Source organism: Oryctolagus cuniculus, chromosome 12 (assembly GCF_051225735.1).
Source record: "Oryctolagus cuniculus isolate XC-2025 breed Fujian yellow rabbit chromosome 12, ASM5122573v1, whole genome shotgun sequence".
NCBI classification, from domain to species: domain Eukaryota; kingdom Metazoa; phylum Chordata; class Mammalia; order Lagomorpha; family Leporidae; genus Oryctolagus; species Oryctolagus cuniculus.
The window spans coordinates 89,530,079-89,557,500 of record NC_142878.1 but is presented as its reverse complement, the minus strand read 5'-3'; the positions used below and the strand labels follow the sequence as shown (position 1 = coordinate 89,557,500).

Genomic DNA, 27,422 nt, shown 5'->3' with positions numbered 1-27,422 from the left:
GGGACAGTTAAGGAAATTTCAATATGGGCTCCAAATTAGTAACAGTATTCTAACAATGTTGCATTTCTAGATTTTTATCATTGTTCTGCTGTTATGTAAGAGAATGCACCTGTTCTCATGAACTACATGGTGAAGTATTTGGAGATAAAAGAATATAAAGTCTCTAATACACTGTCAAGACTTCATTTAAAAAACACTTATGTATATTTCTATATGCATACATATACACATATAATAGTTACATGTATTGTACATATGCAGGAACACCTGTATTGTATGTGTGTGTACGATGGTATAGTTCATGGGAAATGGAACTAAAAGGTAAGCCTGGCGGCATTTGGTACAACTGTTCCGAAGCCACCTGGGACACCCACATCCCATGTCTCAGTTCTTGGGTCTGATTCCTGGCTCTGCCTCAGAATCAAGCTTCCTGCTGATGAGCAGCCTGGAAGGCAGTAAGTGATGGGCCAGACCCGTGGGTCCCTGCCACTCACGTGGGACACCCAGATCAAGTTCTTGGCTCCTGGTTTTGGCCTGGCCCAGCCCCAGCTAATGTGGGCATCTGGGAAGTGGATCAGCAGATGGAGGATCTCTGTTTCTCTCTCTCTCTCAGCCTTTCAAATATATAAAAAAGAAAACCCAAGTTGAGAGTAAAAATCTGGCCCAGTAGTTAGGATGCCAGCTGGATACCCATATCCCACACCGGAACGCACAGGTCCACGTCCTGGCTTGGCTCTCAATTCCAGCTTCCCGCTAATGCACAACTTGGGAGGCATTATGTGATGGTTCAAGTGGCTGGGTGTCTTGCCACCCACACAGGAAACCTAGATTGAGTTTTGTAGCTCCTGGTTTTGGCCTGTCCCAGCTCTAGCTATTGCAGGCATTTGAAGAGTGAACCAGTGGATGAGAGATCTCTGTCTCTCTCACTCTTTCAAATAAATGAAGTAAATTAAAAAAAAATTTTTTAAGATTGTTTTGGTACAAAAAATTTTTGAAATCTATGCAGTTTTTTACAATGCATATTTTCATGAACATTCTAAAGTAACATCTTCTATATCCCATAGTTTTAAGTATCTATAAAATGTACACATACACATATGTAACTACAAATAACTTTGCATATATAAAAACAGACACAATCACACAAAGAGTGAGACAGGAAGAGAGAATGAGATGCACACACAGCAAACGTTGACAACTGGTGAATCTGGACCGCAGTACACAGCCGTTCCTGGGCTATTCTTTTTTTTGACAGGCAGAGTGGACAGCATGGTGCACTGCGCTGATCTGAAGCCAGGAGCCGGGTACTTCCTCCTGGTCTCCCACGCGGGTGCAGGGCCCAAGGACCTTGGCCACCCTCCACTGCACTCCTGGACCACAGCAGAGAGCTGGCCTGGAAGAGGAGCAACCGGGACAGAATCCGGCACCCCAACTGGGACTAGAACCCGGTGTGCCGGCGCCGCAGGTGGAGGATTAGCCTATTGAGCCACGGCGCCAGCCCCTGGACTATTCTTGTAACTTCTTGTAAGTCTGAAAGAACTTGTGCACCAAAATTAGAAGTTACTGAAAAATGCAGTTTACGCTTGTATTTTTCAAGGAGATGAAAACTGAATTTATTACCAACAGATGTTCAGGGAGGGAATTTCGAAGGGATTTTATTTCAAAAAGGAAGTACGATAATCCCAGAAGGAAGGTCTGAACAGCAGGAAGGAATGGCGAGCAGGGGAACAAGCACAGGGACTGTGCAAACCAGCACCGGCTGGAGGAGCCAGCACAGACGCGGAGTAAGGACACAGGCCAAACGCGACGGACAAGCAAGAAGCTCCGAAGGAGACGGCTAATGCAGCTGCATTAAAAAAACCAAGCACTTCTGAAGCTTCTATGGCGCAAAACAAACCAAAGTCACTCTGTGAACACCGCAGTGGCTGTCGTTCTACAATGCTATTATACAGCGTTATACAACTCCAGTACTCTCTGATGGCAAGGCCTCTTTGGTTTTGGACGTAGGGCAGAGGGTTCTACACATGGCCACACAGTGGGGAGACAGATACAGGCATCGGGAGTTCCAAGAGCCGCCCCACTGGCGTGCTAGGCACAGTCATTCCTCACTGGGCGGGATCATGCACTACAGGACAGGATACTTGCCAGTCAGGCACAGGCCGCCAAATGCCAATGGCTCCCCTCAGTCATTTCACCAACTGAAAATACTCCCCCATCAGGTTGGGGATTGTGGGACAAGAGGTTAAGCCACTGCTTGCAATGCCTGCACAACTTATCACAGTGCCAGGGTACCAGTCGCTCTGCTCCCAATCCTGCTTCCTGCTAATGTGAGAAGGCAGTGGGCAACAATGCAGGTACTTGGGCCCCTACCACCCATGTGGGAGATCAAGATGGAGTTTCAGGCTCCTAGCTTCAGCTTGGCCCAGTGCTAGCCATTGTGGGCATTTGAGGAGTGAACCAATGGATGAAGATCTCTGTCACTATACCTTTCAAATAAATAAATCCTAAGAGGGAAAAAAAAAAAAAAAAACAGAAATGGGGCCGACATTGTGGCACAGCAGGTTAAGCCACTGACTGCAACACTAGCATCCCACATGAAGGAGTGCTGGTTCAAGCCTTGGCTGCTCCTGTTCCAATCCAGCTCCCTACTAATGCACTTGGGAAAGCAGTGGAAAATGGCCCAAGTGCTTAGGTCCCTGCATCCACCTGGGAGACCCTGAGGAAGCTCCTGTCTTCTGGCTTTGGCCTGCCCTAGCCCTGGCCATTGCAGCCATTAGAAGTGAACCAGTGGATAGAAGATCTCTTGGTCTCTCCCTCTCTCTCCATAACTTTATGCTTCCAAAGCCGGGAACCCTCCCAGGTGTACCAGCAGGAAGCTGGATCAGAAGTGGAGCATCCTAGGCCGGTGCCACGGCTCACTAGGCTAATCCTCCGCCTGTGGTGTCAGCACCCCGGGTTCTAGTCTTGGTTGGGGTGCTGGATTCCGTCCCCGTTGCTGCTTTTCCAGTCCAGCTCTTTGCTGTGGCTCGGGAAGGCAGTGGAGGATGATCCAAGTCCTTGGGCCCTGCACCCACATGGGAGACCAGGAGGAAGCACCTGGCTCCTGGCTTCGGATCAGCACAGTGCGCAGGCAGTAGCGGCCATTTGGGGGTGAACCAACGAAAGGAAGACCTTTCTTTCTGCCTAACTCTGCCTGTCCAAAAAAAAAAAAAAGTGGAGCATCCTGGCACACCGACACCCATATGGGATGCTGGCATTGTAGGCAGCGGCTTTACCCAAAAAGCCAGCGTCAGATCTAAACCAAATCTTAAAAAAAGAGAAAACTACTCCTGCATATTTCCAGCAGCCACTGAGTACAGTCCCAACCCTAGGGAAGGACCACTGGGGCCAAAAAGGGAAGGCTCCTATGTGTCACTCATATGGAGTCTGGGTTTTATCACAAAGGCAATGAAGAACCACTACAGGATTTTTAAGCAGGGAAGCAACATAATCAGCCTTTAATTTTATAAAGATCCCTCTGGTAGCCAGTGTAGAGATGCTGCATAAATGCCTCTCAGGGAGGCAAACACCCTCCCCCACCCCCCTGGAAATCAGAGGCATGGCCGCAGTTTCTGCTCAAGCCAAAACAGGCTGGGCATGGGCACACCCACCCAAAGGAATGTGCCAGTGGGAGCAGCAGGGGGCTAATGGACCTTAATTGGTACCTGCGGTATTTTCAGGAATTTGTAAGTTTGTACAAGCATCTAAATGGACCTGTCTCCAAAGATTTACAACACAGTTCTAATCCCTATCTTAGACTACCAGACCGAATTCCTTTTCCCAAATCCTTCAGTTGATGTATAACCTTGCCTACATGCCTGCTGACTGTAGACTTGCTGGTACCCTCTAAATAAAAGTGGGAGCGCACAGCTATCCAGTGCTCTTAGAATGTCTGCTCCCATCTCCTGTCTACCCGTTTGAAAAACCCTACAGTCAGAAGGAAGAATGCCTGGAGAGGACCCAGACTGGAAACAGGGAAAACAACTAAGATCAGCAACAATGACTGGGCAGAAAAGGGAGATACCCGTGTCCGGGACACAGATGGGACATTCCAGAAGAGCTGGGTGGACACATCTGGGGAAGGAGCTGGAGGGAGAGAGGCTGGATGCTATCCCCCAGTGTGCATGAGAACCCTCCACCCCCACCTCCACGCTAAGGAAAAACTTACCTGGCTCTCCCAACTGGCAAGGCAAGCGGTCCAACATTTTCACCGGTAGAAAAATCAGAAATAGCAGTTTCTTCTGACTGCAGTTCTTCAACATGGCTTGTTTCTTCCTTTTCTAAAGGCTTTTAAAAATGTTTTATTACTTAGCCAAATATAAGATCACTTAAGATGGCAGTCAGCTCTTCAGTACACTAGGAAATAACTGCAAAGTAACTACTCACTTCTCCACCCTTAGCACAGATAATTGGCTTATGGCAAGCACCACAGCCACAAACTGGGTTTGTGCTAACAGATCGTGCCAACAGAAGCATTTCTATTGTCCTATAAAGAGACACTGACCTTAGTGGACACTGGTAAAGCAAGCATCTGACTCCTGCACCTTGTTGGTGTCTCCATTCCCCAAACTGGAAGATCTTTCTCAACAACCACCACAGGTAAACAGCCCTTCCTGTTTGTCTCTATTCCTCTTAGGGCTATCAGCACTCATTTACATTACACGATACCTATGCACTTATTAAACAGTTAACAGAGCCGAGCCGAGCCGAGCCGAGCCGAGCCAAGCCAGTAACTATGGGAGTTAGCCTTTCCGGAGCAGTACCATGTAGTAGGCACGATTCTAAGTCCTCCTGTGTAAACTGGGTCACATCCATACCAAGGAGAACCACTGAGAAATGAAGAGAAATGAACTACTGACATACTCAGCAATGTGGGTGTTACACTAAGGGAAGAAGTCAGCCTCAAAGGGTTCCACACCGCGTGATTCCGTGCATGGCTTTCCGGAAAACACAGAACTACAGGGAAGGAGACGAGCTCAGCGGTTGCCAGGGTCAGCAGGTGGAGGGGCTACGATTACACAGGTATACCACAAACAAGTTTTCTGATGAGATGGAGCTGGTCTGTAGTCTGACTGAGGTGGTGATTGTAAAAATTTATGTGCTAAAACTCTTAGAACTGCAAACAAAATAAAAAAGCCAATTTTATTGACTTAATGATATTTTCATTTGTTTCTTTTTCTTAATGAGGCCATCAGAAAATTCCAAATTACAGTGGCTCATATTATATTTCTTTTAGCACAATACTTATTCCTAAAAAATTCACTAATGCGGCCAGCGCCATGGCTCACTTGGCTAATCCTCCGCCTGTGGCGCCCTGGGTTCTAGTCCCAGTTGGGATGCCGGGTACTAGTCCCAGATGCTCCTCTTCCAGTCCAGCTCTCTGCTGTGGCCCGGGAGGGCAGTGGAGGATGGCCCAAGTGCCTGGGTCCCTGCACCCACATGGGAGACCAGGAGGAAGCTCCTGGCTCCTGGCTTCGGATCAGCGCTGCACCAGTCGTAGCAGCCATTTGGGGGGTGAACCAACGGAAGGAAGACCTTTCTCTCTGTCTCTCTCACTGTCTATAACTCTAACTCTGCCTGTCAAAAATAAATTCACTAATGCTCATAAAACAATGAGTATGTTTGAGATTATTTTTAACGAAGCAAATTTGTTTAAATAAAGAATTAAAGAACTGGAGCCAGCACTGTGGTGCAGCAGGTTAAGCTGCTGCCTAAGCCGGCACCGCAGCTCACTAGGCTAATCCTCCGCCTTGCGGCGCCGGCACACCGGGTTCTAGTCCCGGTCGGGGCGCTGGATTCTGTCCTGGTTGCCCCTCTTCCAGGCCAGCTCTCTGCTGTGGCCAGGGAGTGCAGTGGAGGATGGCCCAAGTGCTTGGGCCCTGCACCCCATGGGAGACCAGGAGAAGCACCTGGCTCCTGCCATCGGATCGCGTGGTGCATGGCGGCCATTGGAGGGTGAACCAATGGCAAAGGAAGACCTTTCTCTCTGTCTCTCTCTCACTGTCCACTCTGCCATTTAAAAAAAAAAAAAAGAAAAGAAAAAGAAAAAAAAAAAAAGGCCGGCGCCGTGGTTCAATAGGCTAATCCTCCGCTTTGCGGCGCCGGCACACCAGGTTCTAGTCCCGGTCAGGGCACCGGATTCTGTCCCGGTTGCCCCTCTTCCAGGCCAGCTCTCTGCTGTGGCCAGGGAGTGCAGTGGAGGATGGCCCAAGTGCTTGGGCCCTGCACCTGCATGGGAGACCAGGAGAAGCACCTTGCTCCTGGCTTCAGATCAGCGCAATGCGCCGGGCTGTAGCACGCCGGCCACGGCAGCCATTGGAGGGTGAACCAACAGCAAAAAGGAAGACCTTTCTCTCTGTCTGTCTCTGTCTATAACTCTGCCTGTCAAAAAAAAAAAAAAAAAAAAAAAAAAAAAGCTGCTGCCTGCAATGTCAGCATTCCATATGGTCACCAGCTGGAGTCCTGGCTGCTCCATTTCTGATCCAGCTCCCTGCTCATGTGCCTGGGAAAGCAGCAGAAGATGGGCCAAGTGCTTTAGCCCCTGCCACCTGCATGGGATACCTAGATGATGCTGCTGGTTCCTAGCTTCAGCCTCCTCAGTCCGGGTCTTGTGGCCATTTGGGGAGTGAACCAGCAGATGGACGCTGTCTCTTAACTCTGCCTTTCAAACAAATAAATGAATCTCAAATTAATAAATAAATGATCATAAAGCCCAAGCACTACTTACCACTTTTTCCACAATGAATACAACGTCATTTTCATTTAGGATATTTTTCAAAGGATTTGGTTGGCCTTTGCTGACTAACTGCACTTGAACATCAGCCTGTTAAGAACAGATGTCAAGCAATGTTATACTCATACATAAACATATCTACGTACAAATATTTGAGCACAGAGCACTGTATCCGAGTTGACTAGAAGAGAGAATGTGAATGCGGCATGTTTTAAGTTACTCCTCATGTTTAGAAAATGTAGCTCTTCCATCTGTCCACACCTCCAGACCTACCTGCAATGCACCTGGCCTGGAAAACACCACACAGATGCCCTTTTCCTCTAACCACATGGCATTTCCTACCATGGACCATAAAATTAGCACTTCACTAAATACTGCCCCTTCTTCTGACAGTACTATGAATCTGTAGAACTTTATCAGTTTATAAGAAATATGTATCTTTTCTTTCCAATTGCAATACATGTTTTAACGTAGGAAAGTTTGAAAAGACAGCTAAAAGATTTTAAAAATTCATCTTGGGGGGCCGGTGCTGTGGCATAGCGGGTAATGCTGCCACCTGCAGTGCTGGCATCCCATATGGGTGCCAGTATGAGACCCAGCTGCTCCACTTCCAATCCAGCTCTCTGCTGTGACCTGGGAAATCAGCTGCAGATGGCCTAAGTCCTTGGGCCCCGACACCCATGTGAGAGATCTGTAGGAAGCCCCTGGCTCCTGGTTTCAGATCGGCGCAGCTCCGGCTGTTGTGGCCATCTGGGAAGTGAACTGGTGGATGGAAGACCTCTCTCTCTCTCTCTCTGCCTCTTTTCTCTCTGTGTGACTGTGACTTTCAAGTAAAATAAACAAATCTTTTTAAAAAAAAAAAATCATCTGGGGGCTGGCACTGGGGAGAAACAGGTTAGAGCCCCGGTCTAGAGCCCCAGAATCTCACATGGGCACTGGTTCCAGTCCCTGCTGCTCCTCTTCCGATCCAGCTTCCTGCTATGGCCTGGGAAATAGTGGAGGATGGCCCAAGTCCTTGGGTCCCTGCACCCACGTGGGAGACCTTGAAGAAGCTCCTGCTCCTGGCTTCAGATCACTTCAGCTCTGGCCATTTGGGGAGTGAACCAATGGAAGGAAGACTTCTCTCTCTGCCTTTCTCTATAACTCTTTCAAATACAAATTTAAAAAATTTTAAAAAGATTTAAAAAGAATCTGTAATTCTATAGCCCATGGATAATCACTACCATTATTAGCCTGGTTCATCTATTTCTGCCAGATCTTTTTCCAGGCAAAGAGATTCAAAATTTATTTGAATGGAAAATGTATATTTTGGGGTCTGCACTGGGCATAGTGGGTAAAGCTGCCACTTGTAGTGCCGGTATCCCAAATGGGTGCCAGTTGGAGTCTCAGCTGCTTCTCTTCTGATCTTGCTCTCTACTGTGGTCTGGGAAAGCAGAAGATGGCCCAATTCATTGGGCCCTCACGGGAGACCCAAAGAAGCTCCCAGCTCCTGGCTTCAGATCAGCCCAGCTCCAGCCGTTGTGGCCATTTGGGGAGCGAACATGGAAGACCTCTCTCTCTCTCTCTCTGCCTCTCTGTAACTCTTTCAAATAAATAAATAAATCTTAAAAAAAAAAAAAAGTAAACCTTGTATTAACCTATACAAAAGAAAATATAATTTTTAAGTATCACAGACTTAAGTTTGCTTAATAAAAAAATAGTCTAGTGGTTTTATATGGTGACACTCTTCCCATGTTATGAAATATTCTCTGACTAGCTAGGACCACAGCTCTGGCATTTCAGAATGAATTTCAGAGTACGACTTGTGGATAGCTTCCAGTTATTTGCTCTGGGAAGCAACTAATAACAGATATCCTGGAATTATCTTAAGGTGGATACCGGAAATCACATCAATGGCCCCAAATTGCCTATCAAATATATCCTATCTACTGTTCACATTTCTATCACCTCTGTCAACACAATGAATATTCTCATGGTTAATACATTTGATCACTAACAAAGGTGAACAGCACCTAACACGCTCACTAAAGACAAATCTTGCTCGTTATTTGAACACTTTTTAGTCTGGATTTTTTTTTTTTTTAAGATTTTATTTATTTGAGAGGTAGAATTACAGATAGTGATAGGGAGAGACAGAGAGAGGATTTTCACCAGCATGTTCACTCCCCAAATGGCCACAATGGCAGGAGCTAAGCCGATCCGAGGCCAGGAGCTTCTTCCGGGTCTCCCACATGGGTGCAGGGGCCCAGGCATTTGGTCCATCTTCCACTGTTTTCCCAGGCCACAGCAGAGGATTAACCTACTGTGCCACAGTGCCAGCCCCATCTTAGTCTGGATTTTGAAACATTTAGCTACCAAGTTTGGAGGGCTAAGGACACTAGGTTATTCTAATCTCTAGGTTCTTGAGGTCTGAGGACTGTTATAGGTTGAATTGTGTCACCTGAAAAGATTTCCTGAAGTCTTAATCTTTAGTTCCTGTGAATGTGACCTTATTTGGCAAGTCTTCACAAATGTAATCAAGATAAGGATTAATTAGGATTAGGACAGGCCCCAAATCCAATGACTTCTGTTCTTATATGGATAGACTTACAGGAGCTGGCACTGTGACACAGCCGGTTAAAGCCCTGGCCCGCTGAGCTGGTATCCTATATGGATGTTGCTTTGGGTCCTGGCTACTCCACTTCTGACGCAGCTCCCCACTAATACACCTGGAAAAGCAGTGGAGGATGGCCCAACTGCTTGGACCCCTGCACCACCCAAGTGGGTGATCTGGAAGAAGCTCCTAGCTCCTGGCTTCAGGCTGGCCTAGCCCAGGTCATTGTGGCCATTTGAGGAGGGAATCAGCAGATGGAAGACCTCTCTCTGTCTCTACTTCTGCCTTTCAAATAAGTAAAATAAATCTTTTAAAAAGAAGAGAAAGACTTACAGACACAAAAACATGCAGACAAAGGGATAAAGCTATGTTCCCAGGGAGGCAGGTGGAGTTGCGCAGCCATAAAAGCTAGGCAGCACCAAAGATTGCTGGCAATCACATGGAACTGGGAAGGATGGCAGATGGCAGGAACCTTTCCTAAAGCCTTCAGCAGGTTCATGGTCCTGCCCACACCTTGCTTACATTCCAGTCTCCAAAACTGTGGCAGAGGGGCTGGTGGTGTGGTGTAGTGGGTTAGCCACTGCCTGCAACTCCAGCATCCCGTATGGGTGCTGGTTTGAGTGTTGGCTGCTCCATTTCTGATGCTAATGCACCTGGGAAAGCAGAAGAGGGCTCAAGGACTTGGGCCCCTGCCACCCATGTGGGAGACCCAGACGAAGCTTAAGCTCCTAGCTTTGTCCTGGCCCAACCCTGGCCGTTGCGGCCATTTGGGGAGTGAACCAGCAGACTGAAGATCTCTCTCTGTCTCCCCTTCTGTAACTCTGCCTCTCAAATAAATAAATAAATCTTTAGAAAAAACACAGTGGGAGACAAACTTCTGCTATTTTAAGCCGCCTCGTTGGTGGTACCCTGGATCAGTGGCCCTGGGAAATAATAAATATCAAGCAAAAAGAGGCCGGCGCTGCGGCTCACTAGGCTAATCCTCCGCCTTGCGGCGCCGGCACACCGGGTTCTAGTCCCGGTCGGGGCGCCGGATTCTGTCCCGGTTGCCCCTCTTCCAGGCCAGCTCTCTGCTGTGGCCAGGGAGTGCAGTGGAGGATGGCCCAAGTGCTTGGGCCCTGCACCCCATGGGAGACCAGGAGAAGCACCTGGCTCCTGCCATCGGATCAGCGCGGTGCACCAGCCGTGGCAGCCATTGGAGGGTGAACCAACGGCAAAAAGGAAGACCTTTCTCTCTGTCTCTCTCTCTCTCTGTCCACTCTGCCTGTCAAAAAGAAATAAAAATAAAAATAAAAATAAATCAAGCGAAAAGAATATAACAGGGAAATATGAAAAAATATACTGGGATATATTTACTTCTTGAGTTTTTTAAGGGATAAGCATACCTGTAATTTCCTGATTACCTACTTGTGTCCTCTGCCTATTCTTCTTAATCCCTAGTTCTGCTTATTTTTAAGAGCTCCTTATATACATAGACAGATGTACACACAGAAATTAACCATTAGTATTCATGACATTTTCTCCCCACCTATTTGTCTTTTAACATGCGATTCATTTTACATCAGTAATTATTTCATGGATGCAGATTTATGACCCCAACTATGGGGAGTTTACATATGGAACACTTCGCACGTATCAGATGCCTAATTAATATGTGTTTACAGAACTTTATTTGTAATTGTTGAACACTAGAAGCAGCCACAATGCTTCCACTGGCAAATGGATAACTGACCTGCAGTCCATCCACACAACGGAACACAGTAAAAAGGATGCGCACTACGACACAGATCAATTTCAAACACATTAGACTAATGAAATGAAGCCAGACCCGAAGGGCTCTATGATTTTATTTGTATCGCATTCTGGAAAAGGCTAAATAAATAAATAAAAAGAGAAAATAGATTAGTGGCTGCCAAGGACTAGAGGCAGGAAAAAGCACCCACTATAAGTGGATACAAAGAAAATTCTTGTAGATAATAGAAACACTCTGTATCTTGATTATAGGGGTAGTTACATGACCTAGTTCATTTTTTATTTATTTTTTGCCAGGCAGAGTTAGACAGTGAGAGAGAGAGAGAGAGAGACAGAGACAAAGGTCTTCCTTCCATTGGTTCACTCCCCTAATGGCCACTACGGCCGACGCTGCACCGATCCAAAGCCAGGAGCCAGGTACTTCCTCCCGGTCTCCCATGTGGGTGTAGGGACCCAAGCACCTGGGCCATCCTCCTCTGCCCTCCCAGGCCACAGCAGAGAGCTGGACTGGAAGAGGAGCAACCAGGACAGAATCTGGCGCCCCAACAGGGACTAGTGAGCCACGGCGCCAGCCAACCTAATGCATTTGTTAAAACTCACAGAACTGGGGCCGGCATTGTGGCATAGCAGGTGAAGTTGCCACCTGTGTTAGTGTCCTGGCTGCTCCACTTCCAAACTGGCTCCCTGCTCGTGGCCTGGGAAAAGCAGCAGAAAATGGCCCAAGTATCCGGCCCCTACAACCATGTGGGAGACCCAAATGAAGCCCCTGGCTCCTGGCTTCAGCCTGGCCCACCCCTGGCCAGTATGGCCATCTGGGGAGTTAACCAGCAGATGGGAGATCTATCTTTCTCCATCTCTCCCCATAACTCTTTCAAATAAATAGATAAATCTTAAAAAACAACAACAGCAAAACCTGATAGCACTCTACCTTCAGAGAATGAAATTTAGTGTATATAAATAAACCACAAAAAACCTGACTTTTAAAAACCCACAATTTCAGATTGTGTTAAACACCACAAATATGGGCAGGCATTGTGGTGCAGTAAGTTGTCACCCGCAACTCCTGTATCTCATATCAGTGCCTGGTTCCAGTCCCAGATAACGTGCACATCTTTTTTATTTTTTGTAATTTATTTATTTATTTTATAGGTATGTTACAGACAGTGAGAGGAGAGACAGGGAAAGGTGTTCCATCCCCTGGTTTACTCCCCAAATGGCCACAATGGCTGGAGCTGCACCAGTCCGAAGCCAAGAGCTTCTTCTGGGTCTCCCACAAGGGTGCAGGGGCCCAAGGACTTGGGCCATCTTCCACTGCTTTCCCAGGCCACAGCAGAGAGCTGGATTGCAAGTGGAGCAGCCAGGACTCAAACTGGCACCCATATGGGAAGCCGGCGGTGAAGGCTTAACCTACTATGCCCCAGCGTCAGCCCCCAACGTGCACTTTTGATCCAGCTCCCCACTAATGCACCTGGGAGACGATGGCACAGTGCTTGGGTTCCTGCCACCCACATGAGAGACCCAGGAGATCCTGGCTCCTGTAGGCACTTGCAGAGCGAACAAGCAGATGGAAGATCTCTCAAACCCTCCTCCTTCCCTCTCTTTAGCTTTCCCTTTCAAATAAATATTTTCTTAAAAAAACAAATTGCTCATACCTCATAGAAAAATGGGTCCTTACAGATTCCTTTCTTTTCTTCATTAAATACCCTGAAATGTAGAACCACATGTGAAAAACAGAACTGTTAGGTGGGACGTTAGAAATGAGCCTGTGTGGGGAGCGGGGCCTAAGGGAAGCACAGCCTCTGCAGGAGCTCACTTTGGGAGCAGCCCGGCATGTTACACCGCGAAGTCCTGCCCAGACCCCGACAACTTCACAGGCGGCCTCAGCCTTCCCCCCGCGAGAGCTCCCCAGGAGAACCCTCTGCTCAGCACCAGTGGTCACCCAGCCTCATCACTGGGCAGCACAGCCGTCCCGGCCCACCCACGGAAGGCACCCTGGGGGGAGCTCCTGGGCCCGGTGCCAGGTGGCCTCCCCAGTCTGACAGCACTGAGTAGTGACACCTAGGGAGGAGTTTCGCCTGTTCACACTCAGCAAACCTCTGTCCTAGAGGGGGAGGAGGAGGAGGAGGAGGCAAGGAAGGAGAAACAGCAGGAGAACCCGACCCTTTCCCTTAGGAGCCCTGGTCTGAATACAGACTGCGTGCTCAGCTCTCAGCTCTCTGCTGAGCCGCCCGCCTGGCCTGCCACGTGCATTCTCTCCACTAAATCACGTAGCCTTGCTCTCCCCAGTCTGAGTGACTGGCACTCTGGGATGCTGTCTGGAGAGGTGCCCATCCTTTCTGACGGATGCCCCACCCCATCAAACCTTGCTACCTTGCTTACCCTGCCCTCTGTCTCATGTGAATTCTTTCACCCATCCCTGCTAACAGAACCACAACACCTGTCCTGTTACTTGGAGTTAAACATCACTTTAACTCCGTGTAACACCAGTGAGAAAAGCAAAAAGCAAAGTCATTATGGTAGCCCGAGGCACAGTTGAAGTGAGCAAGAAAAAAAAAAAGGTTAAGAACGAAGAGACTGTGACAGAGATGAATGACCCCGTCGATGGCTTCTCTGAGGAATGAGGCTGTGGCCGACCTCCACAATCTCTTCAAACACACCAATTCACGCTAACGTGTCATTTCACACGTGACGCTTGGAAAGTAAAAATGAAAGGATCCTGACTGGCCAACGAGTGTAAGTGAATAACCACAGAGGATTTACTTAAAGGTCCCAGGCCTTAGATTCCTATGGCTCACAAGGAACCTTGTATCCTCCATTGTTAAGAGCTGTTATTAAAAAACCAGGAAATTTGATAATGTTGCCTATTTCTTGTAAAACATGTAAGCACTGGCGAGGGCACTTGGGTGACCCACATGCCACATGAGAGCACTGGCTTGAGTCCCAGCTACTGTGTCCCTCAATCAGGCTTCCTGCTCATGTGCCTGGGACGCAGCAGATGATGGCCCAAGAGCTTGGATTCCTTCCACCCATGTGGGAGACCCAAATGGAGTTCCTGGCTCCTCACTTTGACCTGCTGTAGCCCTGGCTGTTGCAGGCATCTGGGGAATCAACCAGCAGATGGAAGGTATCTCTGGCATTCTTTCTTTAAAAAAAAAAAAAAAAAGAAGAAGGCGGCGGCACAAAACTCTAAGATATCACTTAAAAATTATCATGTAACTCAATTTTAGGACAATTTCTAAAAGATCCACTTATTTACTTGAAAGGCTGAGTTCCAGAGAGAGGGGATGAGATAGCAATCTTCCATCCACTTGTACACCCCATTAAAGAAAGTTTGTGAACAGTGACCTCAAAGCACATAAGCTATAAACAGAGCAAACACACATCAGACTGGTCTATCCTCTGAAAGACATGAGCATCTTTAGTCTTTGGAGGACCCCAGTGAAACTGTTTCAGGATACCATTTACATTGGATCTACCACATGACATGCTCAAACAGGACCGCTGGGCCTCGGACTGATCCATTTTTGCCAAATCATGCAAGACTGTGACTTTTAAGATTTATTTATTTGAAAGGCAGAGTTACAGAGACAGAGATCTTTCACCCACTGGTTCACTCCCCAGAGGGATGCAATGGCTGGGGCTGGGCCAGGCTGAAGCCAGGAGCTTCCTCTGGGTCTCCTACATGGGTGCAGGGGCTCAAGCACTTGGGCCATCTTCTGCTGCTTCCTCAGTACACTGGCAGGGAGCTGGATTGGAAGTGGAGCAGCCAGGACAGGAATCGGTCCCCATCTGGGATGCCAGAGTCCAGATGGTGGCCTAACTCGCCACGCCACAATGACAGCACCAAAGATGGTGTCTTTTTATGGATAACTCAGGGATGCTGTTTCATCAGTCACAAATTAATCATCTCTCAAAATGTGCTTTATACACCAGGCACTCCTGTTAGGTGCTGGGGATCTCAAACAAAAGCATGGTCCCTGGCCAACTGGAGTCCCCCAAGGAAGCCAATCTGCATGGTGACCAGCACAGGAAGCTAGCTCACAGGACTCGAACTGGATCCTGAAAGCCAAGAACTCACTGAAGGGTTTTAAACAGTGGCGCTCTTCCTGCCAGTAAGGACGGCAACAGTGCTGGCGTGCGGGAACGAGTGTGGGCTGGAGAACAGCAGGGTTGGAGGCGAACAGAGGACTGAGGGTGGAGGGTGGGGTCAGGGTAGGAGGCTTCGGCTGAGAACTCTTAACTCGGAGACGGAATTCAGGAACCGATGTCAGGTTAGGCGGAAAATCAATTCCATTTTGCAGGCACTGAGGTCTCCTATGTGAAAACTTCCAGTGGGTTGGGGGGTGGGTTGTGGCTCAGCGGGTTAAGCCGCCACCTGCAGTGCCCGTATCCCATATGAGAGCCAGTTGAAGTCCTGGCTGCTCCACTTCCCATCCAGCTCCCTGCAAACGTGCCTTAGAAAGTGGCATTAGATGGTGCAACCACCTGGGGCCCCTGCCACTCAGGTGAAAGATTCAGACGTTGTTCCAGGCTCCTGCCTTCAGGATTTGTGGGAGTGAACCAGAGGATGGAAGCTCGCTCTCTGTCCCTCTAACTCTGCCTTTCAAATAATAAACCTTTAAAAAATCATTTCCAGCAGGGAGCTGGGTACACAGTCCCTGTGAGCGATGCAAGAGAAGCCACACAGAAACGTCAGTGCTTACAATGGAAAGACCAACACTCCCCAAGTGCCGGGAAGCAGGAAGTGTCTAAATAAAGTTCCATCAGTAGGGGACTGGCAGAATGAAATGCCACGTAGCAGTTAAAAACAACCCAACAGTTCTATGGGCGCTCACCCTGAAAGAAACCCAAGGCACTGGCAGTTTCTCAAAGAGCCAGGGCTCTTTCTATAATGCTTAAAAACTTCAGAAGAACAGCAATAAACAATTCAAAATACCGGCATTCATGGCGCTGGCAAAGCCACTGCCCGCAATGCCAACAACCCACGCTTGAGCCCCGGCTGCTCCGCTCAGACACAGCTCCCTGCTAATTCTCCTAGGAGAGCAGCGGAAGGTGGCCCAGGTGCTTGGACCCCTGCACCCACGCGGGAGGCCCGGATGCTGCTCCTTGTTTTGGCCTGGCCATCTGGGAAGTGAACCAGCGGATAGAACCTCTCTCTCCGTGTCTTCCTTCCTAACTCTGCCTTTTAAGTAAATAAACAGATGAATCTAAGACTTACTTATTTGAAAGGCAGTTACACAGAGGAAGAGATCTCCCCAGATGGCCGCAACGGCCAGGGCCGGGCCAGGACAGAGCCAGGCCCATCTATCTTCCGGGTCTCCCACAGGAGTGGCAGGGGCCCAAGCACTTGGGCCATCGTCCGCTGCTCTCCCGGCGCCTTAGCAGGGAGCTGGGTCTAAGCGGAGCGGCTCGGACTACAGGCCACAGCCACACCTGCTGCGCCATGGCGCCGGCCTCTTAAAAAAATATTTTTTGTATTTAGAAAATAACTGGTAGTTATTTAGGCCCCGGTGGGTCCGACGTTTAGATAGGACGAAGCACTGCGCGCGGCCCGCCCCGGAGCGGACGGGTGAGGAGGCCCGACACGGAGCGTTCCGTCTCCGGGGTGCCTCTGCTTCTCCGTCACAGGTGGGAGCACCTGCGGCCGGGTCGGGGGCTTCCGTGGAAGGCTCGTCAATTCCCACCTGGCTAGATAACGCACAGGCTCTTGTCCCCAAAACGCCCCCCAGCCCCCTCCCCGGGCCCGACCCGCCCCGCCGCCTCCCGCGCCCCGGGACGCCGGAGAAGCGAGCGCCCCAGGGCGGCAGGCGGCTCTACGCGGGCAGCCGGGTCCCCTGGGGCGGGAGAGCCGTCCCCAGACCCCGGCCGACGCGGGGGACCACGACTCACTGCAGCAGGCCAGCGTAGAAATCCGCCGCCGCCCGGTTGACTCGCTCCCACATCCCGCCCCGGTCCGACTCGAACTGCGCGCCCGCCGCCGACGTCAGGGGTCACAGCCCCGCCCCGCCGGGACTACTTTTACGCTCCACGAGTTCCGTTTTCCGCAAAGTTAAATTTTTATTTCGCAGCACCAAAATACGCGTCTTTTCTTAACCACAGCTCTTTCAGTCCTGTTCTGGAAAAAAATAAATAAATAAAATAAAAATAAGTGTAGGGGTTACGGGAGAAGACACCGCGTCTCGCGAGACTTGGCCACGCCCCTTGAGGATTACTCCGCGCAAAAGAGTCCCTTCATTCTGAACACTATTATTAATTTTGAAAGACAATATCTACGTAACCTGAGCCACATGAATAAACAATACGGTGCTTCTGATTTCTACAGTGTGGTATAGGGAGGTTTTGTTCCTCCGCGTGGGTTCTTAGGCGGGCTAGGTGGGGGACGAGTTGAAGGGTACATAGAGCGCGGGAGTGATAGGTCCTTCCTTTTCCTGTGGGAGCCGCCGGGAGGAGAGGAGCGTGGCTCTCACCTCTCCCCGCCATGGTGAGTGGAAGTCGTCCGGGCCCGACTGTCCTCTCGTGTGGGGTGCTAGTCGGGGAGGACTAGGGGTTCGGGCCATAAAGCTTGCGAGGGAGGAAGAGCAAAGGCGATGAGGGCCGAGCGCGTCTGTTTCCTGCCGAGCAGCCGGGTTGTATGGAGACCCGGCAGCCATCTTAAGGGCAACGTGGGCGGCCCGGCTCAGGCGCGCCGGTCGTTCTCGGGCGCCTTGGATGTTGGGAAACGGGTTCTGCGGGGATCGGGAGGTCCCTGGGCCTGAGACCCAAAGGGGCCGAGGAGGGTCGGTGTGCGGTCTCTCACGCGACGTGAGAGGTTCTTACCTTCGGGGCTTTGTTAAACGGAGGAGGACACCTGTTTTTTACTTCCCTGCCCGGCCTAGGAACCATTCCTCTAAAAGCCGTGGGGTCCGTGTGTGTGCGCGGCTGGGGTAAGGCAGTGGAGCAGTGACAGCGCTGTCCTTAGGGCGATTGAGTGAACGAGGTCGGAAGTGTTCGGGGTGCCCTAGCGCCGAATCTTACTTGGATACAATTTCCGAGCGGCTTCCCGGGGAGGTGTGCTTGCTGTGATGTCGTAATTTGCGTCTTACTCTGTTCTCAGCGACAGTTGCCTGCTGTCAGCGCGCTGGTTCAGAAGGTTGACGAAACTGCTAACTGAGCAAGACAACCTTCCTAAAAAGACTGAAATTTTACAGACAGTGACTCTCGAGTGGCCATGTGGGGATTGCGGAGGAGTGCACAGCGTGGCCGGAGGGGGTGGGGGTCCCAGCAGGGGCTGGGAGAGGCATCCAAGGGAAGGGAAGCCGGCTGTGTGGGCCCAGCCTGCAGCCCTGGGTGTCGCGGCCAGAAAGTAACAGGCCAGCGCTGAGGGAAGTTTATTCCCGAAAGGTGCACTTCACCGGAGATGATTAGGAACGGAAGTTCAGATGAGTCGAGGGTGGAAATCGTGGGGGCAGGGCCCGAGGTCCTGAGTGTCTGTTCTCTCCCCGAGGCGTGTGCTCGTCCGCTCATATCGGTGTACTCCGAGAAGGGGGAGTCGTCCGGCAAAAATGTGACTTTGCCCGCCGTGTTCAAGGCTCCCATCCGGCCAGACATCGTGAACTTCGTGCACACCAACCTGCGCAAGAACAACAGGCAGCCCTATGCCGTCAGTGAGCTGGCAGGTACGGCTGTGCGCCTCTCCTCGGCCTCGGGTGGGGCCGCTTTGCAGCCGTGATGAGATTCCAGCTCATTGGTCCGTGTTTCTGAACACGTGATGTTCTCGACGCTCTGATGCTGCTTGCTGCCTGGCGTTGTCATGATGGGTGTAATGAAGTAGCTAGAACATCTGTTTCTTCGCTCTTTTAGGTCACCAGACCAGTGCTGAGTCGTGGGGTACTGGCAGAGCTGTGGCGCGAATTCCCAGAGTGCGAGGTGGCGGGACGCACCGATCCGGCCAGGGTGCCTTTGGGAATGTATCCTTTGTTTGCCTGCCTGCACCAGTCCCTCTCGGGGAAGGCAGCTGACCGGACCTGGTCGGCTTACACAGCACAGAAATACTGTTAGACGCCGCTCTTTGATGTAGAAAGGGTCTCCCAGGGCCTCGTGTGGCGCTGTGCGCTTGCCATGATGTCGTAATTTGCGTCTTACTCTGTTCTCAGCGACAGTTGCCTGCTGTCAGTGCGCTGGTTCAGAAGGTTGACGAAAATGCTAACTGAGCAAGACAACCTTTTTCTAAAATGACTAAAATTTGAAAAAAGTAATTCTTCACTGAGAAACTAGATGTGCCGAGGAGGCCGCATGTTCGCACCAACCAAAACCTGGCGCCGTTGGCACCGGCGAGTGAACACGACCCAGAAGCGGTACGCCATCTGCTCTGCCCTGGCTGCGTCGGCCTTGCCAGCGCTGGTCATGTCTAAAGGTCTGTGGCATTTTTGGGTCCTAACTGCCTGTGTGAAATGTTCCTTACTAAGCGCTGCACTGTGTCAGTCCAGCAGGTCTGTGTCAGTAGTACACTCTGGACTTCAGTCACACTCCCCTCGCAGCTGTCAAAATGATGAGATTCCACTTCATTGGTCCGTGTTTCTGAAACACATGATAATTGTGGGAATTCTGATGCAGCAGATTGTATCCCGTTTTCCTCTGGGTCATCCATGTGTGATTTTCAGGGGGCACAGGGTAGCCAGATAACACAGAATTGGCTTTGGCAGGTCATCGTATTGAGGAAGTGCCGGAGCTTCCTCTGGTGGTCGAAGATAAGGTTGAAGGCTACAAGAAGACCAAGGAGGCAGTTCTGCTGCTTAAGAAACTCAAGGCCTGGAATGACATCAAGAAGGTAGCTTTCAAAAGCACATGTCGGTTTCCATACCAACTATCAAAAGGTAGTTGTAGAAGGCAGCAGTCACCACCCCGTATGTGTAGAGGTTTGGTTTTGTTAGATTGATTTATTCGAAAGGCAGAGGAGGAGAGAGGTATTCCATCTGTTGGTTCACTCCCCAGAAGGCCACAATGGCCGGAGCTGTGCTGATCTGAATCCAGGAGCTCCCATGTGGGTGCAGGGGCTCAAGAACTTGGGCCATTTTCCATTGCTTTTCCTAGGCCATAGCATTTGGGAGAGCAAGGACGTGGAGCTGGCTGTATATAACCTTAAGCAAGCTTCTTGTGCCCACACGTGATGATCTGCAGTACCGATTTTCATTGGGAGAGCCTGTCTCAGTACCGTCCCACTCTGTAGGTGTACGCCTCTCAGCGGATGAGGGCTGGCAAGGGCAAAATGAGAAACCGCCGGAGGATCCAGCGCAGGGGCCCCTGCGTCATCTACAATGAGGACAACGGCATCGTCAAGGCCTTCCGGAACATCCCTGGTAACGCCACGGTTGGCTCGTGTCCCCGCGCGGAGGTGCGCTCGCTCGGCTAGGATGATGAGACTCCACTGTGGTCCGTGTTTCTGAAGTCCATGATTTGTGGAACTTCTGACCTCTCAGCTGAGCGAGCTGCCTGGTGCTGGTGCCTTCCTGTGGCGCAGGCTCGCTCATTCTCCCTTCCCTCCCACAGGGATCACTCTGCTCAACGTGACCAAGCTGAACATCCTGAAGCTCGCGCCCGGTGGGCACGTGGGGCGCTTCTGCATCTGGACGGAGAGTGCCTTCCGGAAGCTGGACGACTTGTACGGCACTTGGCGTAAAGCCGCGTCCCTCAAGAGCAACTACAAGTGAGTGCTGTTCTCCATGCTGACGGCTGCTGACATTCCGAATCTGCCTGTTTCCAAGCGGGGGGTTGGGTGGGATCTGCTCTGCCTTCCTGTGGCCGGTGTTTACAAGAAATGTGGGGATTCTGCTTGCTGTCTGCTGTGCATAAATGATTTTTTACTCCTGAGATACAAGTGGGGTTTTAGCTGATCACACGTTACCCCTTCAGCCTTCCCATGCACAAGATGCTCAATACAGACCTCAGCAGAATCTTGAAGAGCCCAGAGATCCAGAGAGCGCTCCGAGCACCACGGTAGAGTGAACTTGCCCTTGCCCTTGCCCCGCTGTCCTGTTGCTGGCTACTCCGAGGTGCGCGTGATGTGACTGAAATGCTGACATGTTTTACAGCAAGAAGATCCATCGCCGCGTCCTGAAGAAGAACCCGCTGAAGAACCTGAGGATCATGTTGAAGCTGAACCCGTACGCGAAGACCATGCGGCGCAACACCATCCTGCGGCAGGCCAGGAACGTGAGTGAGCGCGCCCGGGCTCGGGCAGGCGCACTGCCCCTTGCAGCTTCCATTCTTACTGTGCCTCCTCCCTCGCAGCACAAGCTCCGCGTGGAGAGGGCGGCCGCGGCACTAGCAGCCAAATCTGACCCGAAGGAGGCGCCAGCCAAGAAGAAGCCTGTGGTGGGGAAGAAGGTGAAGAAGCCCAGGGCCGTGGGCATCAAGCAGAAGAAGAAGCCTGTGGTGGGGAGGAAGGCCGCTGCCGCCAAGAAGCCAGCTGCAGACAAGAAGGCTGCCGACAAGAGGGCCGGCCCGGAAGACAAGAAGCCTGCTGCCTAACGTGGCAGCTCGTTTATCCCGGGCCACTTATTTTGAATAAAAGTCCTAAGAGAGATGATGTGAAAAACTGGGTTGTATGACTCTTAGTACAGAGTACAGAAGCCCACTGCCTAAAGCCAGGTCACTTTATCTGAATAAAGGCCCTGCCAGAGACGGTGTAGAACACTTACTGGGTTGTGTGACTTTAAATTCCACCCTCCTTACTTCATTCTCTATTTTACACTGAATCCATGCAAGGGAAGCCACTCAGTCTGGTAGGTCTGTAAGACCGGAAGTACATGGGTTCAAAGTTAAGCCTCCCAGGGAACAGGACAACACTCAAGGCAGAGTTGGGTGACACAGACCTCTGCCTTATTAATACAAGTGGCCGCACTGGCCAAGGCGGAGCCATGTTGCAGCCAGGAGCCTGGAACTCCATCTGGGTCTCCCACATGGAGGCAGGGTCCTAAGGACTGGGCAGTGTGCTGTGCGGGGCTGGGTCAGGAGTGGGGTGCACCTGCGAGGATCCCACAGGAGGGCACAGTGGTGCCCGTGCGGCTGCGAGCTGCAGGCACCCCGAGACAGCCCCGGGGTACACGGCCTGTGTCATGCGGGGATGCCCTGCCCCCTCCCAGCAGCACCAGTGTGCACGTTTCACAGCAGAATTCAACTGCTTTCAGGGCTCCTTGTGGCACCTTCTCCCCTCTGTGGTGCTATTGCGACCCACCGCGATCCTGCCTGCAGAGGCACCGTTTTCCCTTTTGTGGTCCTACTGCGACCCCCACGTCCCTGCAAGCGGAGGCACCGTCTCCCTTGCCCGTGGTGGGCTCCGCTCTGCGGTCCCCAGGTAGCCGACTGGGGCGCGGTGTTCACGCGCCACGACTCTGTAAGGGCGGCTGCAGCCTTTGGGTTGAAAGCTTCGTTCTCCCTGGCAACAGCGAGCGCCGCTCTGAACGGATCGGCACAGTCGATCGAGAAGTGTTTTGGAAGCGTCCCGCGTAGACGCCAGGCCGCAGCGAGCGCCGGAAGGAAGCGCCACGCCGCCCTCCCTAACATGGCCGCCGGTCCCGCCCCTGCTGCACTTCCGGGAGTCGCCGGCGTGGCGTCATCAGTGAGCGACCGGCCGGCGGAGCCGGGCGACGGGGCGCGGGGCCATGCTGAGCCGGCTTCAGGAGCTGCGCAAGGAAGAGGAGACGCTGCTGAAGCTGAAGGCGGCCCTGCACGACCAGCTGAACCGTCTCAAGGTGACCGGGCCCGTGCGGCGGCGCTCGCCGGCTGCCGCCCGTCCTCCTCTCCGGGCCGGGTGGCCGCGGCTCGCGGTTCCCGACGCCGTGGTCCACCCCGCCCCTTCGCAGCACTAGCGAGCATTGCTGGTGCTGCGGGAAGCACCCCTGGTTTCTGAATAGGGTGCCCTCCAGGAGCTGCTAGGTTCGGGTGAGAGGAGGGGAACCTGCCTCAGCTGGAACACCTGTATTGCGCAGGGCCATTCTTTGTTGGTCTCCTTCTTCCCCTCCGTCACGGCGCCAGCCTCCCCTGCACGCCCAGGAGCTTAGGCAGCTCAGTAGCCCAGTGGAATAGTAAGGAAAGGGTCTTTCGCCTCTTCCCTTGCAGGTTGAAGAATTGGCCCTCCAGTCAATGATTAATTCTGGAAGGGGGCACGATGAGATGGTGTCTTCCCAGCCTGTAGCTCAGCAGCCCGAAGACGTCAGCTCCGTGAGTGCTGGGGGCAGGGGGCAGGGGGCGGAGTCGCAGGCTGCCTGCGTGGGACGCTGCCCCAGGCCTCTGGTGGCGGAAGCCGGCGGGGGGTCAGTCCGACGACGTTGCAGCCGCTGGTTACACTGTAACAAGGCTGCTTCCACCCTCCTGCACGGATAAACCCAGAGAGTGCGGAGACCTGGGGAGGGCCGGGTCAGACTTCCTGCTGCTTTGTGAATAAGGAACCCTGGGGTGGGAAGAGTGTGACTTCAGCTGCAGTCCAGAGCCTGCCGCTTAGCGAAGTCACCTCTGACCGTCCTGGCAGCGCCGCTGGCCCAGGTGTGGTGTGAGGAGCCTGCAGAGTCCCGTGTCAATGGGCACAGTTCCTGCGCTGGAGCCCTCTCTGGTAGCGGTGGCGGTGGGGACAGAATTTGGACAAACAGGAGAGAAGCCAGGCTTCTTGGTCATAAAAATGGGGGCCGGACACCCAATCGTGTGACTTGAAAGCAGTTTTCAGAATTTGCTGTTCTGAGGCCGGTGTCTTTCCTGCTAATGTGTACTATCTTTGGCTAACACAGATGCTGGTGCATGTAGACAATGAAGCATCTATCAACCAAACTGCACTGGAGTTAAGTACAAGGAGCCACGTGATGGAAGAAGAAGAGGAAGAGGAGGAGGAGGAGTCAGATTCCTAAAAAAGGAAAGGAGCCAGGGTCACACAAACGTCCAAGTCTCACTCTCTCTAAAGAAATCAGCATCATCTTACCAAGAGCCATGCTTGCTTAGAAGGGAAGCCAGGGGGCCGGCGCTGTGGCATAGCAGGTAAAGCCCCACCCCTGCAGTGCCAGCATCCCTTATGGGAACCGGTTCAGGTCCCAGCTGCTCCACTTCCGATCCAGCTCTCTGCTATGGCCTGGGGAAGCAGTGGAAGGTGACCCAAGTGCTTGGGCCCCCGCACCCGCGTGGGAGATCTGGAAGAAGCTCCCTGGCTCCTGGATTTGGATCGGTGCAGCTCTGGCCATTGCCACAGCACCAGCCCCTTCAGAATCTTACTAACGAGAGTGAGTGACACCGGAAATTGCAGATGTGGCCATGCTGTGGCACAGTGTGCGTGGTGCTGGTCAGCAGGTCGGGCTCGTTCACTGTGTTCAGTTTCCTCTGGGGTGCTACCAAGACATCCTGGGGTTTACAAAACTGGCAGAGTTTAATTCAAATCACCCTTTCCAGTCCACAGTGTGTCTCTGAGGGAAACCAGTGCAAGTTTTTGCCATTGTATCCTGGTGGCCGTTAGGCCGTCGGGTATGAAAGCTGACGAGGGGAGGACTAAGGCCGCGAGTGACACCACGCATTAGAGGGCTCTGTGGGGCAGCTGCCCCATCCATCTGAGGCACGCCCGGTTTCACGTGCCTGGAAGTCTACAGAGAAGCCGCAGATCCCCTCCGGAGGGCACCCAGCAGACTGCTCCCAAGCCTGTCTCTGGCCCCTGGGAGAAGTGCCGTCAAAGAAACCGTGCAGCGGGGGATGCTGCGTGGGCCACCACAGCCATGTTGGAGCCCCTGGGTTCGAGGCCCACTTCTTCCCCCTTCCAGCCTCCTGCTAATGTGCACCCTGGGAAGCAACAGGTGATGGCTCAAGCGATCGAGTCCCTGCCACCCATGTGGCTGACCCAGATTGAGTTCCTGGCTCCCAGCTTTGTCCTGGCCCAGTTCCAGTTATTGTGGGTGTTTGAGGAGTGAACCAGTCGGTGGGAGGTCTCTGTCTCTGCCTTCCTGATAAATAAAAGGAGTCAAGTAAAAGAAACCAGTGTGCTTGGGTGATTGGATTTTTCTAATAGAAAGGACGGCTTCAGAGTAAGAGATTCACTCCTGCATCCAGGAGCATCTCCACTCAACAGATGAATATGGAGTCGCTTCGTCCTGTAAACCTGACCCCTGGCAAAGCACCAGCGAGCACGGCAGCTGAGTGTGACTGCTCCAGAGAACACGGACACCTTTGCCAGTGTGCATTCGTTATTTTGAGCTCCCACAGCCAGAAGTTTAAATGAGTATGTTCCTTGGAACACACAACGTGAAGACAATTTTGGAACATGAGTGAATATATATATATTTACATATTTATATAAAATAAATGTAAGTGTGTGTGTGTGTGTGTAAAATTTGAGAGAGTACGTGTCTGCTGGTTCACTTTCAGATTGTCTGATGGACGGTTGGGCCAGGGCTGAAGTAGGGAACTCAGTCCAAGTTCTGTGCACGGGCGGCAGGAACCCAGGTACTTGCATCAGCTCTGCCTCCCCAGGGTCTGCGTTAGCAGGACGCTGCAGTCGGGCTCGAACCCAAGTACACTCAGGTGCAGGCGCCTCAGTGGTGACGTGACTGCACAGCTAAATGCTTGCCTCATTTTGTTTTCTCGTTTTTAGGATTTTATTTATTTGAAAGGTGGAGTTATATATATCCCATCTGCTGGTTCACTCCCCAAATGGCCACAGTGGTTGGAGCTGGGCTGATCTGAAGCCAGGAGCTTCTTCCAGGTCTCCCATGCGGGTGCAGGGTCCCAGGGACCTGGGCCATCTTCTACTGCTTCCCCAGACCACAGCAGAGAGCAGCCGGGACCTGAACTAGCACCCATATGGTAGCACAGGTGGAGGCTTGGTCCATTACACCAGGGCACCGGCCCCCAACCCTGTGTTTTTTTGAGCTGCAAATCCCACCCCGACCAGCTGGCCACTTGCTCTTAGTTCTCAGCTGTCACCTTCCCATTCCTTCGGCTCTGGTCGTTGCGCAGGTTGTCATGAGGCTCACATGATGCCATCTGGAACCCAGCCGGGGCTGCTGGCTCAGTTTGGAAGTCTGAGGAAGCAGTGGGCGAGGTTAGCTAAGCAGTTCAGTTTTCAAACACCCTCTGGAGACACCAGGGGGCACTGTTCCTTCCCCTGGGGATGCGGTCTGCTCATTGTGGGTGATGTGAGCATAGGACTCAAGTGGGGCTTCCAGCAGCCCTGGGGTCTCCAAGTTGCAAAGGAGTAGGTCAGACTGTTGGCCTAGCCCAGCTATGGTCTCACAGGCAGAAGTGGACCAGGGAGCCTTGGCAGTGGTGGGTGAGCCCTGCGCAGCGGTGGCAGCCTGGGCTACCTGTGTCCCCAGCTCCTGGTACAACTGCCTGTTCTAGGTGTCTTATCCAAGTTCAGTTTTTAGCCTAAGACTGAGCTAGGCCTTTTACTTTCCTGCTTTGGTTTTCTGAAACCTGCTCTTGGGAAGCAGAACACGAGCCCGGCTGAAGGCTTCCCACGCACCGCAGTTCCCAGTCACCCTGTGACTTCCTGCTCCCCCTCCCCAGGCATTGACTGATGTGTGCCAGGCACAGTCCTCTCCAGCAGCAAGGCCCGCCCAAGCCCCCAGCCTGGCTCTTGGTCATGGAAAGTGTTCAGTGAGTAAGCAAAGTTTTGTGATCTTTCTGGGGTTTCTTCCAGCCCCTGCCTCCCACTTTTCCCTTGTATGAAGAGAAGCAGCGCAGACGGGCGCGGGACGGGACTAATTCCAGGAGCCCCGGGAGCCCGAGGCACTGGGCTGGATCCTGTGATTTCTTGTGTGCCAGAGACCCTGGGAAGCCCACCACAAACACACACGTAGTTTCCAGTGATTTTAACTTGATACTGTATTTATTAGAATAAGAGATTAATTCGTTAAACATCTGGAATAAAATGGTTAAAAGGATTTTCATACAATTTGTAGGCACTGTACACATCGTTGTTTACAACAGCATTGGTACTTAGATTTGAAGAGAGAAATCTGACACATTTTAATGCCTTGATCCATTTGTGACATTCAAAATAACTCCACCAATTTCGAAACACTACTCCAAACTTAGAGACATTTACCACTAGATACCCCACACAGTCTATTTAAAATAAATACAGAAACACAACCAGCAGTCTACACATCGTCCCGGGAGACAGGCTGGGGAGCCCAGCTAGCCTGGCAGTGAGGGGCTCTGGCTGGATTTGGATGGGAACTGCTGAATTCGACACAGAAAGCAAGAGGACCAGTAGGAAGGTGACAAGATGTCCACTCTGGCGCTCATTCCACGGCAGCAAAGCATGCTTCTCATGCACTCCCTGCGCAGGGCCGC

General features: G+C 51.7%; 3 protein-coding genes and 4 non-coding genes across 14 annotated transcripts in view; 6 read left to right on the top strand and 1 right to left on the bottom strand.

Annotated features, from left to right (window-relative positions):
• Positions 1-17,232, bottom strand: part of ZWILCH (zwilch kinetochore protein) — a 38,661-nt gene extending 21,429 nt beyond the window's left edge. For 2 of the 7 annotated variants that reach the window (XM_089310602.1, XM_070054396.2), the window contains exons 1-4: positions 17,007-17,161; positions 12,770-12,821; positions 6,767-6,862; positions 4,208-4,326 (exon numbers count right to left, since the gene is read on the bottom strand). In XM_089310602.1, the coding sequence (XP_089166728.1) occupies positions 4,208-4,326; positions 6,767-6,862; positions 12,770-12,821; positions 17,007-17,059 (320 nt within the window). In that variant the 5' untranslated portion in view covers positions 17,060-17,161. Of the gene's footprint in view, positions 1-4,207; positions 4,327-6,600; positions 6,701-6,766; positions 6,863-12,769; positions 12,822-17,006 lie in introns of those variants that run through there. The other 5 variants (XM_070054395.2, XM_089310604.1, XM_089310603.1 and 2 more) reach the window with 5 other exon arrangements.
• Positions 17,233-17,555: 323 nt separating this feature from the next.
• On the top strand, positions 17,556-21,782 carry RPL4 (ribosomal protein L4). The gene is given in 10 exon segments (NM_001195817.2): positions 17,556-17,598; positions 18,601-18,772; positions 18,957-19,063; positions 19,371-19,509; positions 19,799-19,923; positions 20,323-20,452; positions 20,643-20,799; positions 21,006-21,089; positions 21,185-21,305; positions 21,384-21,782. Coding segments are annotated over 10 exon segments (1,278 nt in total). The 5' UTR covers positions 17,556-17,595; the 3' UTR covers positions 21,624-21,782.
• Positions 18,172-18,270, top strand: LOC127484026 (small nucleolar RNA SNORD16). Its single transcript, XR_007910807.1, has one exon. It is a non-coding gene; the product is annotated as a small nucleolar RNA SNORD16 (small nucleolar RNA).
• On the top strand, positions 19,211-19,309 carry LOC127484025 (small nucleolar RNA SNORD16). The gene has a single exon (XR_007910806.2). It is a non-coding gene; the product is annotated as a small nucleolar RNA SNORD16 (small nucleolar RNA).
• On the top strand, positions 19,637-19,708 carry LOC127489465 (small nucleolar RNA SNORD18). The gene has a single exon (XR_007917389.1). It is a non-coding gene; the product is annotated as a small nucleolar RNA SNORD18 (small nucleolar RNA).
• On the top strand, positions 20,503-20,568 carry LOC127489466 (small nucleolar RNA SNORD18). Its single transcript, XR_007917390.1, has one exon. It is a non-coding gene; the product is annotated as a small nucleolar RNA SNORD18 (small nucleolar RNA).
• Positions 21,783-22,715: 933 nt separating the features above from the next.
• SNAPC5 (small nuclear RNA activating complex polypeptide 5) lies at positions 22,716-27,007 on the top strand. Of its 2 annotated transcripts, XR_001794961.4 has the most exons (4): positions 22,716-22,846; positions 23,214-23,315; positions 23,876-24,119; positions 26,764-27,007. XR_001794961.4 is itself a non-coding variant. In XM_008268862.5 (3 exons), exons 1-3 carry the CDS (start codon positions 22,757-22,759, stop codon positions 23,990-23,992), a joined length of 309 nt encoding a protein of 102 aa, XP_008267084.1. In that variant the 5' UTR covers positions 22,716-22,756; the 3' UTR covers positions 23,993-25,097. The 2 variants fall into 2 exon arrangements, 1 of the variants encoding a protein (XP_008267084.1); XM_008268862.5 differs by lacking the exon at positions 26,764-27,007 and having other exon boundaries at positions 23,876-25,097.
• The last annotated feature ends 415 nt before the right edge of the window (positions 27,008-27,422 follow it).